Raw genomic sequence first — 20,226 nt, 5'->3', positions numbered from 1 at the left:
ATTTAGGGCCCCAGGCTTAGAGAAAATGTGTACTTTCCCACCCAAAGCTATATGGAGTTGAACAAAACCACAGCATGCTCTGCTGCAAGAATATCTAAATATCCCACAATTAAAAGGCACTTCTATTTCTCTCTCTTTCACACCTTACATAAATTGCTTGTGATTTTTTTTTCTTCTCTGAAAGAACAAATATGAGCAAATTGCTGCAGGAGCCTTTGTACTGAGGAGCAATTTAGAAATACTTTTAATTAGCAAAATAATACATGAGAAAAAAAATAATAAAACAGAAAAAGGAATTTATCATTAGGAGCCAATGTGACAGTCTTCAGGTAACCTCTACAAGTCACTGACAGTAATAATGATGGCAATAATATAACTATTTTAGGAGACCTTAAACGTGTTCACTCAAAAGCCTTACTGAATTCCATGGGGCTTTCTTTCTAATCAGTATATTTAATATTGCAACCCTAGGCTATTTAGGAGTAAGTCCTACTAAAATAATATATAAAATCTCAAACCTTTAAGTCCCTGAGCAGCTTGAGGCCTGGTTATCTGAACAAAGATCTTGTCCCATATAAACCAACTCAAACTCTTTAGAAGTCCTTTTCCAGATACCACTGCCAAATCTGATGAGGCAAGTGGTTATTAAGGACTGGGCTTTTTCAGGGGTATCACACTGGTTCTAGAATGCTGTCCTAGATGGAATCGCTGGTGTCTCCACTTTTTAGGACCAAATAAAGCATATCCTTCTTTTTATTCAGAGAGAGGGAGATCAGGAGTTCTGATACTATGTTTAAAATTTTAGAATGTGATCTTTAGGCGAGGGAGAAAGATCTCCCTGATCTTTCATGGATGTTAATAACTGATTCGGACTCTTAAGTCACCATTTTGAATCTGATTTTGGCTAGTAGACCTCAGGGTTTTAGTAAAAAAGCAAAAAAGATTCTAGAACCCTTAAATAATGCTCATCGCCTTGTAGGTTGCCACACAGCAGCCAGACAATCTTCCTTGCAAGCATCTTAATGTACCCTCAGCAAAGAATTATGTAAGATATAGATATATATTGTAGATACGGAAATCAGCTCAGGTTGAAGAAGGATGTCCCTTGACTGCCAATACCTCATCTATGTAGTCACATTTGCACATGCTTTGCAAAGGATTCTTTTCTATTAAATTGACAAAAAATCAGTCCAAATTTTACTATGTCTACTAATTTAATTACAAGTTTAACTCAGTAATTTAGTAAAGGCCGCATGAATGATGACTTGTTTCTCACCAGTCATAATATGGTTTGCTTGCTATGGATTAGTATTTTGCGTGAGCCAAAAATGTTGGCTTATTAAATAAACTATTATTAACCAAACTATGATTTAGTATGAGGTGCAAGCTCATTGTTAAATAGCAGCAACGTTTAATGGAACGTGATTTTAACCTAGTTTTGTTCTGCCTTATAAACAAGAGATGGGTGCAACTATATGTATATGCATATATGTATGCATTCATTCCAAAAAGATTCTTTGAACAAATGTGGACTTAAATTTGTTTTTCTCCATTTGACTTTGACTGAAATGCAGTAACTGCCTATCAAAGCATTTTATGATTTAAAGTGTCACAGTGCCAAGCTCCTTATTTGGTGAGCTACAGTTTCATCTTGCAGAAAATAAAAATGCATGAGAAAATTTCAAGCTTACAAAGATAGACTGCTCACTTTTTAGAAAAATACTTGCTTTGGAATATTGCACTAAAAATAAGTTCTGGAACTCTTCTTGGCTAGTCTGAAATAGAATAGAACAGACTTTCCTTTCTGAGGAAGTCGCAAACATTGCTCAAAGGGAACCTGCAGTATAAATCCTCCTTTCGAGGGCATGTTTTATTGAAATTTCTCATACTTATAGTCAGCCCAAATATGATTTTCTGCAAGCAAATTCCATAAGAGATTGCTTGGTGTTGCTGCATCCATAGAAGGAAGAAATAGCACAGTACAAAATTCTTTCCAAATGCTGTGTGCTGTTTGCAAATAAAAAGCATTTTAAAAATGGGCTATCCCTCTTTTTAGCATGCCAATCCTCACACCAGATTTAGGGCAGATATTTCTACCATAACTGAAATTGAGTCACTCCCACCCAAAGAAAAGACCATATCTGAGTAGTCTGGGTATTTGTATATATCTAATATGCAGCTGGCCCAACAAGAGAAGCAGGGTCAGATTTTAAGACTTCTTAATTTCATGTAAATTATTCAGCCAGAGCATTCAGGACAAAAGTGAGAGATAGAATTAAGAGTTCAGCTGCCCTGAATTTTTATTAAGAAGTTGATTCTATTGCTTCTGTTTCCTCCGTATAGACACTGTATATGATCTCTCTTCATTTTCATCATTTTTTTCTCTGTCATTGTCATTATCAATGCAATGAATGAATGAAGCAGCACGAAGGACCCTAAGGATGCTCCTACAATATCTTTTTGACAGTCCTGGGTATGAAATAGGAAGGGGTCTGATTCCAAGTCAGACCACTGGTCATCTACTTCATGTGACTGATGCTAACTCCTAGCAGGATTTCAAGCTTTCCCAGCTCTACCTGCAAATGTCAGGAACAGAGCCTGAAACCTTTGGCATGCAAAGCATCTGTTTTACTACTGAAATACAGTTGTTCCTCAAATATATGTTAATTAGCATTTTCTTTTCATTTAGATAGGAAGGATTTACTTTATAACTCCTGGAATGTGTACTTCTTTGTTTATACTGGTTTCCCTGGGGATGATGATAAGAATGGAACTTATCAGATAAATTTATCAGACAGAATACCCTATGTCATTAAGGTGAAGGTCGATCAACCACTTAAATTAAGTTTAAGTCCCATGACATCTAATAAATTAGGCTCTTATTCTGGGAAACGTATGTCATGCTATATTTGTTAACAGTGAAGGTAAAAAAAAATCTATGTCTATAGACTAAACCTCTTGAAAATATATATATTTGCAAAAACATTTCAAATCCTATTCTAATGAAGAATTAATTAGAAGTATCATAAATATGCAAATGATAAGTAATAAGAAATGTCTGGATGAAATTATCTAGATCAGCCTTCTCTAACCTGGTGCCCCAGGAATCCTAGAAACGAATTTCAACATATCTGGAGGGTAACAGGTCAGGGGAAGACTGATCTAGATCCTGAGCAATCTAGTTTCTGACTTGATTAAGAACAGAAATTGTATTACTTACCCTGGATAAAGATCTCTGCCAGGAAACAGACAAGCTGTTCATCACTAAAATCTCTTGACTTCTCCTTATTGTTTGATACTATTAACTATTAGGGTTGCATTCTACTTAAAGGACTGGAAATACAGTCATGGAGTATTTTTGGATCTAGCATATAGTAATTAATATATTTTCTTAAGTTTGGTCCACACATCATTGTGGCTGCTTCTAGCAATGTGTGATACGTGTGCACATATACATACATACAGAGCACACTACTTATTAGGAACACAAGAATAGCCTTGTTGGATCAGGCTTATATCTAGACAGCATTCTGTCTCACCCAGTGGCCCACCTGATGTATACAGGAAGTCCTCCTCTCACAGGTACCAAACATGTAGAAGTGGACTGCCCCCATGCTTGGAAGCAGCATCCATCAAGATTAGTAACCTAGGAAGAATGATTTGCAGATAGCATCTTTATGCTGAAAGAACTGTACTGGCTCTCAATCTATTGTTCAGAGTTGATTCTTGGTAATTAAAAGCTTATGGGTCATGTTCAGGATACTGCAATGAATGCTTCTATCAAATGTGCTTGAGTACTAAATTAGAGCAGGGTGGCCTCATAAAAGGGAAGCCTTTGTTGGAAGTGGCATCTTAACTATGAATTTCATCCCTGGATAAGATAAAGCTGACTCTTCTGTTCACTCTCGAATAGGACAGTGATGACTATTTTAATCTAACTACCTGTGATAATTGACCCAGTCTGAATCTTTCTTGCTTCCTGCCCTTATGTTTTATTTGGAAACAGTGCTGGTTGCTGATATGTTGTTTTTTTAAAAATTATTATAAAGTTGTTCTTCTGGTTCTTGATGAGTGGAATTTTACTGATGTTTATTGTTTTTACAAGTCACAAGCCTCTCTGAGGCTTACAAAATCATCTTGGCATGCTACAGATTTAAAAAATAAATGTATTTATGTAACTTGACTTTTTAGAGATGTCTGGTTCCCAAAACTAAAAGGTCTTATAGGATATTTTTAACAAACTTTTTATATTTAGTTCATATTTTAATACAGAATGAAATCTTGTTCTACCTGGAAGTTGTTTGGGTTGTACTAGGTCTGGCTGCTGCAGGGAATTTCCAGCATACACAAACCACTCCTTGACTACAGGATAGCCTCCACTGGCATCTGAAGAACAGAGAATTGGTTCAATGAGCTTAAGTGAGAACAGACATTGTACAATTTTTAATCCTTTAAATACAAGGGTATGAAGATTTAGGCTCAATCTCATATCCTCTTAAAGATTAAACCCAATAGATCCTATACCAACTTTCAAGCCCACGGCTGGTACATTTAGAGCAGGGGTTCCTAAACCTTTTGCCATCACACCTCTCTTTAGTGTAATCTAAATGTACACACCTCCTCTAAAAACCCAAACACCAAAATGAACACAAATGAACAGTGAGAAAAGTACAATGAAACTTTGGGAAAGGTGGATGTATTGTAACAACATAACTAAAAGGTTCTTCACGCCTCCCCTGGACCTGTCTGCATCTCCCCGAGGGAGGTGCATCTCACAGTTTGGGAAACCCTGATTTAGAGCCAAATTAACCAAGAAATTCATTAATTTAGAAATGAAAATAAAAATAATAGCTTGATCATACAGATTTACATAGCCACAACGTGACAATATGGAATACATTATGTGCTCAGTCAACTCTGTTAGCACTTTGGGTGACGGTGAGCAATATTTGTTGTGACAAAGATTCATGAAATTGCAATGCTGTATTAGGGGACTTCCATATTTCAGATATGTGTAGTTGCACCAGAATCCCCCTTTCTCCCCAGGCATGCCTTCACCCATACTGTAAGCTCCTGCTTTTGATTTTCTATGAACAATTCACAGTTACCTTTAGAAAAAAAATGAGCGAGAAAGAACAATAATTATATTATTACTAATAGCTAGTTTAGGCATGATCCATAGAAAGGCAGGACACAATTATTTTAAATAAATGCTCTTTAATCCATTTAAAATAACTAAATAGACCAGAAAGTCCTGCCATGTAATATTGACAGTACATTCTATTTTTTCTATGCTGCAGCTTTCAATGTCGAGCAAACTGCTGTGGGAATTGAAGAAAACCCTTTCCTTGTTTCAGTTTAGGAGGTGGCTTAAATACACTCTCTCTCACACACACATACACATACCAGCCACACAAAACCATTCAGAGGTTGGCAGCAAATAAATGTGTCAAATAAATCATAATTGAATGCTCCTTTATAGGTTTGCTCAGATTTTGTCTTCTGAGGTCTCAAGTAGACTGCCAATCTTAAAGGAGGAAATCCACCATTTTTATAATTGCCTATACTCAAATGACAGTATCATTTTTGCACTGACTTTTTAAATTATAAAATACATCATCTAAATTCACCGTAAGAGACATATACAGTATGAAATCTGCAACATACAGATTTCAATTAAAATGTTTCAACTGCTCTTTAACTTATCTCCATTTCCCACATGATCATTTCCAATTTAATATAAAAGTTCAACATATTTTGAAGAATGGAACTCTCCTAGACTGAGAATCCTAGGAGCTAGTTCTAACACTTCTAGAAGATCAGAGGATCATGTTGGGTAAAGATAGTAGAAACAGACTCAGTATTCCATATTTCAGGAGCCAATATTGTTCCTGTTAACCTGGGAAAAATCCAAGCACTCCTTGAGGAAGCAAACTACCCTGGCTTTTCAAAATAAGCTATGAGTTGAGATTGTTTATTATTATTGTATACTGCCATAATCAACATGGATTCCCGGTGATTATAATTCGACTGATTTTCTTTGATTGTTCTGCAGTTTTCAATACCATTAAACATGGTATCTCTCTTGATCATCTTGGAGATTCAGGAATAGGGTGCACCGCTTTGTAGATTTCTGGTCCCATCTCCTAAATAAATTTCAGACAGTGTCACTTGCAAACATATATTCCTCAAAACAGGAAAAATCTGTATTGTGCCTAATTGAATTAAGCACGTCAATAGCTTTTGCGCACCCCAGATAAAAATGATGCAAAATTCCCATCAGCTTTCAGCTGTCATGATCTGAAAGGGCACCAGGGGACCAAAAAGAAGATTTAGTGGGCTGCATGCTGTCCTGAGTATAAAATGCTCACTCCAGTCCTACATCAGGAACAAAGGAACTGGGAAATTGCCCTTAGAAAGAGTTCCGTGTGCTTTTGCAGGATGCAATCAAATCTTCACATAGTTGCTACTAGTTGCTAAAGTCTGCAGCTTATATCAAAGATACGATTATTCACGCATGCAGCATTTGAAAACTCTTACCAACTGAGGGACTATTGGGGTACCCTGAACAAAGTTTAACTTCGGAGCACACCAGAGCCTTAGAACCCCTCCTTCCCTTTTCATTATTCCACGAGGAGCCTCCCTGGCACAGGCCGGGGCACAGGGCCGTGCTGCATGAATTGCATGGAAACCATTTGTAGCAAACCATTTGTTAGCCCAGGATTCTGACACTCGTGCTATGCATGCTGACAAATATGAATAAGAATCCTTTAAAAGGGCAGAGCACCCCAGGAGTCAGGATACAAGCAGTTCAAACTAAAATATTTCCAGTGTGAAGATGATAAGGTAACGTCCAGATGAAACCAGAAGGGAAAGAAAAGCAAACCTGAGGAAAATCCACTTTCTGAGCCAAATGACCGAAAAGCAAGGGGTGGCAGAAAGACCACCTCCATCACTTTGGAAATTATTCTTAGAGCATCCTTTAGATAAAAAATATGTTAAATTTAATTTGTGGTTTGAAAAGCTATGAATATTTGAAAACAACTGAAAATACAGAAGTATATATTGCACCAGAAAAGTATTATTGGATGGATGGTGAGGAAAGAGGGGTAAGATAACTTTGCAGCTTGGAGGGTTCACTGAATCATCAGGTTATCCTATACACAGTCAGATTGCAATAGATATGTTTCTAATTTAAAATGCATTGATGGCTGATCATCAACTCAAAACAACAACAGCTGAGTTACAAATGGGAACCTTCTGTTTGCACTGTACCAGTTGCCAATGAGGTTTCAGTCTTAGTTATACTTTGCAGGTGGTATCATTCTGCTTGAACTGCAGATACCCCATTTTCCACCCACGTGCAAGTATCAACTCCAATACCTTTGAGTCTCTTGTGCAAAGTTGCCTAACTCTGTAGAGAACTCATTGCAACTTTATCAGATTAAGTACTGCTTATAGTAGTTACTCCATCTGCAGAGAGGTGAGCAGTTTGCAGCCTCATAGCTGCATGCCATCCTCAGCTTAATCTCAGTCAGTGGTGACAATGTATGAATGTATGTGATCCAGGGGGGAAATCTTATAAGTGACCTGAATGGATGAGTGGGAATGAGATGACAGAATAAAGAAAAAGTGATTGGGCTATTCAAAGACCCTAGAATGAATTAGAATGAGGCTCTTCAGTGAGCATCTGCTTAGAAAAGGATTTGTTTGCTCCAAGTAGGTTTAAACATAAATGTACTCATAGGTACATGTGGCAAATGAATGAATATAAGTCTAAAAGCATAATTTTGTTGTTTATGATGGAAGATTAAGAGAAATAGTGAAGGAAACAACGTTTCTGAATGCGGAACCGATAAAATTTAGGTTGTGTCAAGAATGGATCTTCTGAAAAAATAGAAATGGAAGAAAGTGACAGAAACAAGAGAGAAAGCAGAATAACTGCAGGAAGATAAAGCCTAAAGTATAATAAGATAAAGTATAATTATTGTGTGGAAAAGTTCTATACTAGAAAATATATTAATTTCCCAACAGAATGAAAGTGGAAATAAAGAAAAAAAGATGGAAAGCTGCTGAGAACAGAGCAAAATGAACTAAGTTATGGAATGCCACAGAAATGCGGAGAGCTATTTTAATGGGAGTTACGAGAAAGAATGCTTGGTTAGAATGACGAAGAAAAGGAGGCTGCAAATGAGGGGAAAAATCTACATCAGAGAATGACTGCTGAAAAAAATGAGGATGAAAAATAAGTTTATAATGTATACAGAGACAAAAAAAACAGTTGAAAAAATATTATTAAAGAGAGAAAGGAATGGCTAAAATTAAAAGATGCTGAATGAATTATTTTGATGGACGTAAAAACTTTTTTGGGGACATAAATGAAGTCGGCTAAACCTGGAGCCTCCAGCAGAGTGAATGGAATTAAACATAAAAGTAATAAAATTATATGAAATTGAAGCGAAGGAATGATGGATGTATATTTTAGAGACTTGTATCAGAATTATAGTGCTATATCAAAAGCAGAACTGAAGCAAATACCATAAATCTTAGTGTCCAAGGGGGAAAAAATTGATGATAAGGAAGTCATAAATGCTATCAGAGTGTTGACAAATGCTAAGGCTGCAGCTATAGAGGTGCAACTGGAGAAATGTTAAAATCTGGGTGTGGTTTCTAACGGAGTGGCTGGGCAGCTTGTTTAATGTGTGTGGGAAGACTGCACCTGTGCCTCATGATGGAAAGAACACTGTACACAAAAGGACAAGTAGCACGAATGAATGCAAAAAGTAAAGGGGGGGTCAGTTTGTTAACTGTAGCTGGGAATGTATTGGGCAGAAATCTGATCAAAAGAGTAACAGAATGGATAAGTGAGCAAAATGTGTAACATGCAAAGCAGCTTTACATCAGGCAGGGGTATGCAGGACTCATTTTTGGACTCAAGCATGTAACTGAAGAAGGTATGAATGTGAGAAAGTTTATTGTATATTTGTTTAGAGAAAGTAATAAAGCAAATAGGTTTACATTATGAAATGTTTTGCATGATTATGGAGTTGATGATTGGTTGCTGAATGCGGTAAGAGTGGTATATGATGGAAGTAAAGTATGTGTGAGAGTAGAATGATTAATGAATGGTTCAATACTGAGCAGGGAGTAAGACAAGGATGTGTGGTATTCCCTTGGCTCTTTAATATATTTATAAATACAGTACATTTATAAGGAACACTTTTGATGACATTGGAGGTATTTGGCTGGGGACATGAAAGTACAGGTACTTTTGTAGCAGATGATATCATGTTAACTGATAACCTGAATCATTTGCAGCGAATATTAGATAGCTTATATGATGCAGAGAGGCTTCGATCTGAAAATTAATCTCTCAAAGATCAAGGTAGCTGTGTTCTGTATTCCTAGAATAAAAATATATGCTTCCAAAAAATAAAAAATCATACATATTGTTGCTGTTTCATCCCAAGTTTTGTGCTGACTAATATGACTATGCAATCCATTTAGGGAATTGCTTCACCTTAGTTGTATTATTTTTTCCTGTTAAATTTCTACCAAAATTCATTTTCCATCATTATTATTCTAAATGTAATTTTGAAAAAAAGTTAACACCTTAGGGACAACTCCCCAAACTCATTTAGGATTATTTCAACACTTGGGAGGAAAACACACATTTTTGTTAAAATAACATTTAAAAAAAATCTGCTAAAATAGGCCAAACGAAACTGTTTTGCTTTGCTTTCTGATTATTAACAGCTTTCATGAGTATTTGATTATGGAGGTTTTACAAGACCTCCTTAAAAGGTTCAAAAATGCACCAGCCCTCAAGTGCACACTGTTCCCTCCAATTATTTCCAGTAGCCTTCTCTTAATTAATTACATGTGGCTTGTCTACAGTATCAAGGACTAAATTGTGTACCTATGTGAGCGCAAATCACTTTTCCAAAGCTTGTGCATAAGGATATGGGTCAACTGCAGTTCATTCTTCCCAGCTTCAAGGATTCAATAGTAAATGTCCGTTGCACCTTTTACCTTTTGCAGACTCCAGCAGGATGGAATAGATGTGCTGGCGAGCAGGGCGATAGATAAGTGCCTGTCCAGGAAGTGATGTATCATGTTCATCTTCCAATGTGTTGCTGCACTCAACCTCTCCACAGCTTAGGACATTGTATACCATATGATTTTCAGCTTGTACATGCTGCCCTTTAGCTATCTGTCACAAGCAGAATAAAAAAATATTATTTGCTTTTGCTCTTGTCATTCTATACTTAAGACTCCCTTTAGCCTCAGAAAACATCTTTAATTCTTTTTCTTTTTTTCTGCCTGTGAGGGCCACAGAGAGCCTAGCAGTGATGTGGTGACATCTTGGTGGGAGTGAAATTTTCAGCCTTTTTGATATGGGGGAGTAAGGTAAAATAGATGGACTAAACCTAGCACTCATTTTCTGTACTTGTGTTAGCCTTTGTTTCACTGATGTTTGCAAAAAAGGAAAAGCATGCCACCCAACATCACCTTTTGTTGCCACCTTCAGCAGCACATTCTTGAACTGCTCCAGAGGCCATAAAAATGAATCTAAGGGTCATAGGTGGACTATGAGTAATCCAACTTTGTTGCATATCATTTGGAGATTAATGAGTATTTAATATAATAGGAGAACAAATTATCCCGTATTCCCTCCAAAGAAAACAATATAGGGAAGTACTAGCACCCAATGCACTTGATAAAACATCCATCTGTGCATCTGTAACAGCCAAAGTACCAGCTATTTGTAATTACCTGAATTCAGGTAACTCAGGTGAGGAATTACCTGAAAGATCTCCTGATCCAAACAAAGAGGGATATCCTTCTTCAGCTCTGCTACTGAGTGAGATGTAAAGTCACAAGGAAGCCATGGAGAATGCTGTCCAGGCAGCAAATAAGATTCTATTCCTTTGCGTAATATTGATTTGTCTGATCCCAAAGGCAGCATTTTTTCCAGAACTATCAAACTCTCATGTACATGTGGAATAGTTGAAATATAATTTGCCACAGCAAGAATAATCCTTGTTTTTTTGTCACAGGCTTGTCTTTTTACCTGATATGAAGATAAACATTGATTCCGAAAACCTTCCATAGCACTTTCTGGGACAATGTCTGTGCCAAGGAGACAAGCAAAAAGGGGAAGGTCTGGGACACTGAGACCAAGCCAACGGCAGAGATTTTGTCTTGAGAACATTACTGTTTCCAGTGAATCCAAGTGTAGTTTATTAATGGAAAAATAAGGAGCAGTATCATAAATTAGGTAATCTGTGTCTTCTCCAAGAATTCCCATGCAATTGTTCTTTTGTCCATAACATGCTATTTCATAGTCTGCTTCTTGCAATGAACATATAGTCTCTTGACCAAGGGTTTTCAAGGCAAAGCGTGTAAATGTGGCTAGCCCAGATGGTATAAAGAACATTCCTCTCCCAGGTTGCTGCTTATTGGCTTTGATAAACTGAAAGATCTTAGCTATTTCTTTGTTATTTTTCAGTCTTCGTCTGACCCATTCATCTCGTTTTTTTTGCTCTATAAGGCCATCAAAATAGAATACTAGTTTGATACCAGCAGTTGTAAAGCGATTTATGAAACTGTCCAAGTTGGAAAGATATTCACACCACTGGCCCCCACAGACCCAAGACTGTGGTGTATACCACTGTCGAAGACAAGACATAGCATCTACTACAAGAACAGGAACAGATCCAGGATAGGTTCTACAATGGTTTTCAGCCACTTCTTTCAGGTTTACTATTAGGCATCCATCCAGACAGGCACTGACCACAAACGAATGCAAGCCTTTAACACCCATACTTGTATTACACGGAAAATCCTATTTCTTCTCCCAGCTAAGAAAGAAAAAGAAGAGAATAGTATGTCATAATTGTTTCCTAAGTGCAATTTCAATCAATTTCAATTTCATCATAAGGAGAGATAAGATGCTAGGATTTTGAAGAAGTCTTCTACTAAGCTAAAAATGATGTTTCAGCATTATTTTTAATTCTTTAAAATACAAATGATTTTCACAAATCTTCAGATTTGGGGGCATTAAAAACATTTTTATTTGCAGTACCACAGAAGATCAAGGTGCCGTTACTTTTTCAGAAATACATTTAATTTGGGAACAATATATTATTTTTGAGAAATGCTTTCAGCAATTTAGCAATGAGGAATCTCAGACATATACAGTGGGGCAAAAAAGTATTTAGTCAGCCACCAATTGTGCAAGTTCTCCCACTTAAAAAGATGAGAGAGGCCTGTAATTTTCATCATAGGTATACCTCAACTATGAGAGACAAATGGGGAAAAAAATCCAGAAAATCACATTGTCTGATTTTTAAAGAATTTATTTGCAAATCATGGTGGAAAATAAGTATTTGGTCAATGTCAAAAGTTCATCTCAATACTTTGTTACATATCCTTTGTTGGCAATGACAGAGGTCAAATGTTTTCTGTAAGTCTTCACAAGGTTTTCACACACTGTTGCTGGTATTTTGGCCCATTCCTCCATGCAGATCTCCTCTAGAGCAGTGATGTTTTGGGGCTGTCGCTGGGCAACACGGACTTTCAACTCCCTCCAAAGGTTTTCCATGGGGTTGAGATCTGGAGACTGGCTAGGCCACTCCAGGACCTTGAAATGCTTCTTACGAAGCCACTCCTTCGTTGCCCGGGCGGTGTGTTTGGGATCATTGTCATGCTGAAAGACCCAGCCACGTTTCATCTTCAATGACCTTGCTGATGGAAGGAGGTGTTCACTCAAAATCTCACGATACATGGCCCCATTCATTCTTTCCTTTACACGGATCAGTCGTCCTGGTCCCTTTGCAGAAAAACAGCACCAAAGCATGATGTTTCCACCCCCATGCTTCACAGTAGGTATGGTGTTCTTTGGATGCAACTCAGCATTCTCTCTCCTCCAAACACGACGAGTTGAGTTTAGACCAAAACGTTCTACTTTGGTTTCATCTGACCATATGACATTCTCCCAGTCCTCTTCTGGATCATCCAAATGCTCTCTAGCAAACTTCAGACGGGCCCGGACATGTACTGGCTTAAGCAGGGGGACACATCTGGCACTGCAGGATTTGAGTCCCTGGCAGCATAGTGTGTTACTGCAGCATAGGCAGCATAGCTTTTGTTACTTTGGTCCCAGCTCTCTGCAGGTCATTCACTAGGTCCCCCCATGTGGTTCTGGGATTTTTGCTCACTGTTCTTGTGATCATTTTGACCCCACAGGGTGAGATCTTGCATGGAGCCCCAGATTGAGGGAGATTATCAGTGGTCTTGTATGTCTTCCATTTTCTAATGATTGCTCCCACAGTTGATTTCTTCACACCAAGCTGCTTGCCTATTGCAGATTCAGTCTTCCCAGCCTGGTGCAGGTCTACAATTTTGTTTCTGGTGTCCTTCGACAGCTCTTTGGTCTTGGCCATAGTGGAGTTTGGAGTGTGACTGTTTGATGTTGTGGACAGGTGTCTTTTATACTGATAACAAGGTCAAACAGGTGCCATTACTACAGGTAACAAGTGGAGGACAGAGGAGCCTCTTAAAGAAGTAGTTACAGGTCTGTGAGAGCCAGACATCTTGCTTGTTTGTAGGTGACCAAATACTTATTTTCCACCATGATTTGCAAATAAATTCTTTAAAAATCAGACAATGTGATTTTCTGGATTTTTTTTCTCATTTTGTCTCTCATAGGTATAGTTGAGGTATACCTATGATGAAAATTACAGGCCTCTCTCATCTTTTTAAGTGGGAGAACTTGCACAATTGGTGGCTGACTAAATACTTTTTTGCCCCACTGTACCCTTGGTGTAAGGGTGCTCTTATTCACCTCTGATTTATTGAAGCAGCCTTCTCCAATCTGGTGCTCTCTAGATAAGTTGGGCAACTTCTAGAATCCCCAGCCAGTATTACTGCCAACGCAACTGGACAGCACTAGGTTGTTGGGTTGTGTGCTATTAAAATATATTGCTGCAGAATATACATATAGCAAAGCAAAAACAAAAGCCACTGGAAAGTCTCCCAAGAATGACTTCATGAGAATTGTATTCTTCAGGTCAGTGGGATTTTTGAAGAAGAAATTAATGATGAAGTGTGATTATTTCTAGTCAAATAGTCTTTCTGCTTCATGACTCTCCAAACTTAATTAATATATAACAGAAAGGATGAAAGGTAGGATTTAGCTTGCACTGAGGGTGGGCGGAACCAAATCTTGCAATTCAAAACAGATTTTTTTTTTTAATATTAGTAAATGGCAAGGATATACTTATTCATGTTTAGTTAATTTAGTTCATAAGATTAAATCCATGGGTTTAGGAAAAGAACCTATTATGTATAATAGGGATTGGAAACTTGTAACCTTCTAGATCCTGAATAGATCAAGACTCATTTTATTCCAGCAATTTCTCATCATGGACAACCAGGTACTTCTTATGCAGAGGAGACAAACCTTTGTCAAAGACTTTTTGAAAATCCAAGCATACCATGTTGACAGAATTGCCTCCATCTGTGAGTCTCCTAACATTGTCAAACAACTAAGATTGGTGATACAGAATTTACCTTGCAGACTTTGCTAATGCTTTTCCTTCAAGAAGCTTATGAGCTTAGTTGTGTTTTCTTTAATTACCATTTCTACCAATTTGCCCAGTACAAATATAGTATTAAGTAGGGCAGCCTTTCCCATTTCCTAAAAGAAATCACATATTTTTTATAGCTTCCTACATAGTACTAGAGAGGCATGATGGTCTTTTCCTGGACTTGGTTGCCTTTTCTTATGCTATGGAAGATATTCCAGTTAAACCTCAATTGTTATTTATTTATTTATTAAACTTATCCCTGCCCATCTCCCCCCAGTGGGGGACTCTGGGTGGCTTACAACATATTAAAACAATAAATAAATATACAGTTAAAATTTATAAGAGAACCCATTTACACAGAATAAAAGGAAAAGAAAAAATCCAGGAGGCCGATGGAAGCAACACCAGGCCTCTAGGGGGCTAGCCAACCCCATATCTGATGACCTCCCTCCCCAACCCAGGCCAGATGGCAGCGCCAGGTCTTCAAGTCCCTCCAAAAGGCCGGGAGTGAGGGGGCCTGTCTCACCTCCGGGGGCAAGATGTTCCAAAGGGTGGGGGCTACAGCTTTCTGGATCCCGCTAGTCGGAGTTCTTTTGCCGAGGAGGTCCGGAGCATGCCCTCTCTGTGTGATTGGATGGGACGGGTTGAAATCGTGGGGAAGAGGCGGTCCCTCAGGTAGCCTGGCCCTATGCCATGTAGGGCTTTAAAGGTGATAACACCTTGAATTGGACCCGGAAGCTAACCGGTACCCAATGCAGCTCATGGAGCAATGGTGTTATATGGGTCCTTCTTCGGACCCCAAAAATAGCTTGTGCAGCTGCATTCTGGACCACTGAAGCTTCCGGATACTCTTCAAGGGTAGCCCCATGTAAAGCACATTGCAGTAGTCTATCTGGGAGATAACAAGGGCATGAGTGACAGTTTGAAGGGCACCCCGATCCAGGAAAGGGCATAACTGGTGCACAACCTGGAGCTGTGCAAAAGGCCTCCTGGCCACAGCTGCCACCTGCTCTTTGAGCAGGAGCCGTGAGTCCAGGAGGACCCCCAAATTACACACTGGGTCTGTCTGGGACAGTGCTACCCCATCCAGCACCATCAATGACAATGTCCCGGATACAGAGGAGCCATTAACCCACAGCCACTCTGTCTTGCAAGGGTTCAGCTGGAGCCTGTTGTTCCCCATCCAGACCCTTACAGCCTCCAGGCACTGCGAGAGGGCGGTCACGGCATCACTTACCTCACCAGGGATGGAGATATATAATTGAGTATCATCGGTATGCTCATTCCCTCCCCACAGAGGAGGGGCCAAGGATGGGACCTCTCGCTCCCTATCACCACCGATTAATACCGTTATGGTATTAAATAGTCTCTAGGCATTATGGAAAGATTTGGTCCTCTTAAATTCTCCTTTCGATTTCTTTTTCATCAACCCACTCATTATGAGGTTTCCCCTTTTGTAGTCAAACATGACTGTGTTGGACCCTGCTGGCAATTTCCCATTTGCACACGTACAGTTGTTGTTGTTCAGTCGTTAAGTCGTGTTTGACTCTTCGTGACCCCATGAACCATATCGCACCAGGCCTTCCTGTCCTTCACTGCCTCCCTCAGTTGACTCAGTTTCATGCTTATTGCTTCAGTGATGCTTTCTAACCATCTCATCCTCTGCCGTCCCCTTCTCCTTTTGCCTTCAATCTTTCCCAGCATCAGGGTCTTTTCCAAAGAGTCCTCTCTTTGCATTAGGTGACCAAAGTATCTGAGCTTGAGCTTCATTATCAATCCTTCCAATGATTATTGTCATTGTTTCCTGTTAATTCCACAATATTTACACATTTCCCCTGATCTACGGTTGCCTCATCTCTGATCAGTTCTAGGACCAACTGTTCTGAGGTAGATATCTTAAAAGTTGGTTTATTTTTCATTGCCTAAATATGGCCCTATCTAATATACATGAGGATTATTCAAGTACTCCTTTACTCATTTCTCATGTGAATACCTCCCTGATTTCTTTCACCTTGCATCAGTCTTAGGTTGTACTCAAACATCTGAATAGACGTAGAATCCAATCCTGGTTACTTATGTCTATCAAAAGACTTAATTCCTTATGTTTAGGTAACTGTAAATTTTAATAAAGCAAGTACAGAAAAGTTTTCATACTATGTACAATGAGAATAATTAAAATTAAAACCATTATTTAAAAATATATTTCATTTTTTAAAAAATATTTTCCCAAAAGCAAGCCTTATAATTCTGGTTCTTAATCACAAAAGACTTTTCTTTTGTTTTTTATGCTACTGAAAATAAAGTCTCCTAATTTCTAATACAGAGAGAGTAGAAATTAGCAGCACTTAATTAGTCCTGCATCATTCTTTCACACTGCTGATTTCTCACATTTTCTTTACAAACTACCTCTGAAGTGTTATATTCAGTATGTTCTATTCAAGAAGGTGATTACAGATTTTTAACTTGCAACTTTAAAAGATGCCTCTAGGTTTTCTTTAATCATTTCTATCTCTCATGTGCTATTTACACATTCCTTTTTACTATAGTGCAAAAATAAATATTTCAACCGATCTAGAAGTAACATGAAGCTACTGATTCAAAAAGCTGTTATTGAATGTATTTTGGGGAACACTGTCTTCTTTCCTGCAATCTGAGCACCGTTTAGGAACCTAGTCTGTGTCACAATGGTCTTAATGAATAGCTGATTCTTTATATACAAAAGTGCATAAAGGGAAAATATGAGAATAAGGAGTTTTTCTTAAAATCTGATCAAGATACAGTAGATAACCTGATTTAATTCTAAGTAATAACCAGGATTTTACTATGAGATGTGGTGCTGAGTACCAACATGGTTGGCTTTAAAAAAAGGGATGGACCAATTCATGGAAGTCATGGGGATCGCTGTCTAAGTCTTGATGGCAGTGTGACTGCCTTTGAAAGCCATCCACTGGGAGACTAATGGGCTTCCTTATGAAGTTGGTTGACCATTGTGAGAACAGATTGCTGGACTAGATTGGCCAGGTATCCAATCCAGCAAGCCAGTGCTTATGTTCTTACAGTCTCCAGATGTTTCCACCATTACTTTCTAACAACTCTAGCCCACATGGTCAACGATAAAGAATTGTGGAAGCTATAGTCCAAAATATTTGCAGTGCATCATTAATTCAATTCAACAACTTTCAAGTATCTCATATGATGATAGACTGTACCATGTTGCTGCCATTAGATAGTAACACTCTGATTCTTTCTTCCTTTCCAGCATTTCAGAATAGAGGTTACCTCTGTAAGCAATATCAAACAAGTACTGTAGTGGTGTGTACATTTTAAATATGATTCACTTCAAATGTGAAAACTCCCCATTTTCAGTTCAAGACAGTTTCAAGTCCAAAATAGTTGCTTACACTCAAAATTGTGGTTTTGCTCATTCTAAACTCAAAAACCTTCCAGAATGGTCAAAACAACTCATTCTGAATGTGAAATAATTGCTTCAAACCTTTTGCACACAAACAGGTTTTTCTCAAAGGCTTGTTCTTGCATATGTTTATAATTTATTGGTATGCTTAAATATGGTTCATTTCCATTATGATTGTTAGCTGCATTGAATGTCATTTTTATGGAGAGGTGGGGGTACATTTTCATTAAACAAAAACTCAAGGACTTTCCTGGCACTCTCTCAACAGAATGCTTTGCCTAAGAAGAGTCAATGGATTGGTTCACTTCCAATCTCTAGAAAAAAGCCACTGGAAAAAAAAAGGCATTTAGTGTGCTCTGGGTGAATAGAATTAATCCATGTTAGATGGAATTCATCTCACTAAGGAGATAAAGTATAACTTTGGAAAATGGCTGCCTAACTTGGTCAGGAAGACTTCGAACTCAAATACTAGGGAGTGGGAATGTAAGACCATCGATGAGTAAGAACTGGCAACTAGTAGATAAAATACAGCAGCAAAGCTGTTCTGGAAACTATTAGTTTAACAAAGCATACAGAAGTGCAAGGGAAAGGGAGACTGAACACAGGAAGTTTAACCCATTATTCTACATTAATGCATAAAGTATGAACAACAAGCTAGCTGAAAGTCATGAAACACAAAGGCAAGTATAATATAAGGGGAATTACAAAAACACAGTAAGATAAATCCTGCCAGCAGAACATTGGGCTTTGAGCAACAGGCAGTATAAGAGATGGTGTAGTGATCTACATCAGCAATGAACTCACTTGTTCAGACATCCACTTGGCTGATGGTAACATTAATGTTGAAAGCACCTGGGCTAAGATAAAAGAAGAAATATCTTGCTAATAGTCCACTGGAGACCATCAAGCCAGTCAAGGAGGAGATGGAGCACATAAAAACAGCTCTGCACTTGCACTAAAACATCTGTCCACTTGAAGAACACACGACAACCCAGAAAATATTATGAGCAACTACCATTTCATTTCCACCCTCTGACACCCTGATCAAGTACTGTACTAACCAGACTTAAGGGCCTCTTCGACTTCCTTTCCTTTAATAGGATGAGAAGGGCTCCAGTCTGCATGTATTTCTAGAGACTTCTGGTTCCTGATTGCCTTTCATACATGTGTGGTGAGATACACAGAACTTAAATGTAAAACCTCAAATAAAACAAGTAGCATTTTGAAACAAAAGTAAAAACAAACAAAGTGCCAGCCCCTCTCAGCCCTACCTAAGGACATTTTATTTCAATGGCATTTACTTTTCTTCTGGTCTTTAGTCTCATAGCAAGCAGAATCTTAAAAGGTGGAAATATTTGGAACAAAAGGCTTTTGTTCATTTGTTGAACTTCTATCTTTGGCCTCAGATTTAAAGACACAGTAATGTTATTTACAGCACATAACAACAAATGAATAAATCAGCTACATAATACTAAAATAATGTCAGTAGGATAGGGCAGGACTTCCTATCACATTCAGGAATGCGTGACAGCCAGAAACTCAATCAGTGCAATTCCCCTCTTGCAATGGAAATACAGTAAAGAAATGAGGAATCTGGACCTGTATTTTTTTTTACATATACAGTATCATTATACTGTTGGTGAATCCTTGATCTTCATTTAATTTCAGTTCCAACACAAGGACACTAAGTTCACATCACGCTAAATCAGGATTTAATTCCAACTTTTGAAAACATCTGGGCATAAAGGCCTGGCTCACTCATAATATTAAACTATAAACTATGGCTTACAGATTATAATGGATCATGTACATGCACATTATGCCAGAAGCTAATGAACCACATTATAGCTTATTGTAATGTGATGTCTGAATTCAATAAAACAGTTCATTTGTATTACTCAAAAGTACAGACAACTAGGTTTAATTTGACATACTCTCATGCTTACTACCAGGTACAGTAAGTGAGCACAAGATTTCAGCTTTTCACTGACGCCAATACAGGGACCCTCATTAAACCTAAAAATGTATTTAGGGTTTTAAATTTGAAATGTCATCTTATTTATATTTATGTTGAAAACTACTAAAAAAGTAAAGCAAATATGTTTAGGATTGCATCCCACCATTGCACGAATAACCAAGCCTCCAGGTACGGTAAAAAAAAAAAAGTCAGCATAGTGGCCATGATGGTGCCATTAAAGTTCTGCCAGTTTTGGGATGTGT

General features: G+C 38.1%; 1 protein-coding gene across 1 annotated transcript in view; it reads right to left on the bottom strand.

The window, feature by feature from the left end:
* FAM120B (family with sequence similarity 120 member B) overlaps positions 1-19,106 on the bottom strand; it is a 43,548-nt gene extending 24,442 nt beyond the window's left edge. Inside the window, exons 1-3 of the mRNA XM_088143275.1 lie at positions 19,068-19,106; positions 10,033-10,213; positions 4,291-4,386 (exon numbers count right to left, since the gene is read on the bottom strand). Coding sequence (XP_087999401.1) covers positions 4,291-4,386; positions 10,033-10,177 — 241 coding nt within the window. The 5' untranslated portion in view covers positions 10,178-10,213; positions 19,068-19,106. The remainder of the gene's footprint in view (positions 1-4,290; positions 4,387-10,032; positions 10,214-19,067) is intronic.
* Between the last annotated feature and the right edge of the window lie 1,120 nt (positions 19,107-20,226).

This window comes from Python bivittatus, unplaced genomic scaffold (genome assembly GCF_059951505.1).
Source record: "Python bivittatus isolate LINGU-HERP-01145 unplaced genomic scaffold, Pbiv_v1 ctg000020_np1212, whole genome shotgun sequence".
Taxonomy (NCBI): Eukaryota; Metazoa; Chordata; class Lepidosauria; order Squamata; family Pythonidae; genus Python; species Python bivittatus.
Note: the sequence above shows the minus strand (reverse complement) of the source record. Positions and strands in the feature narration are given on the sequence as shown.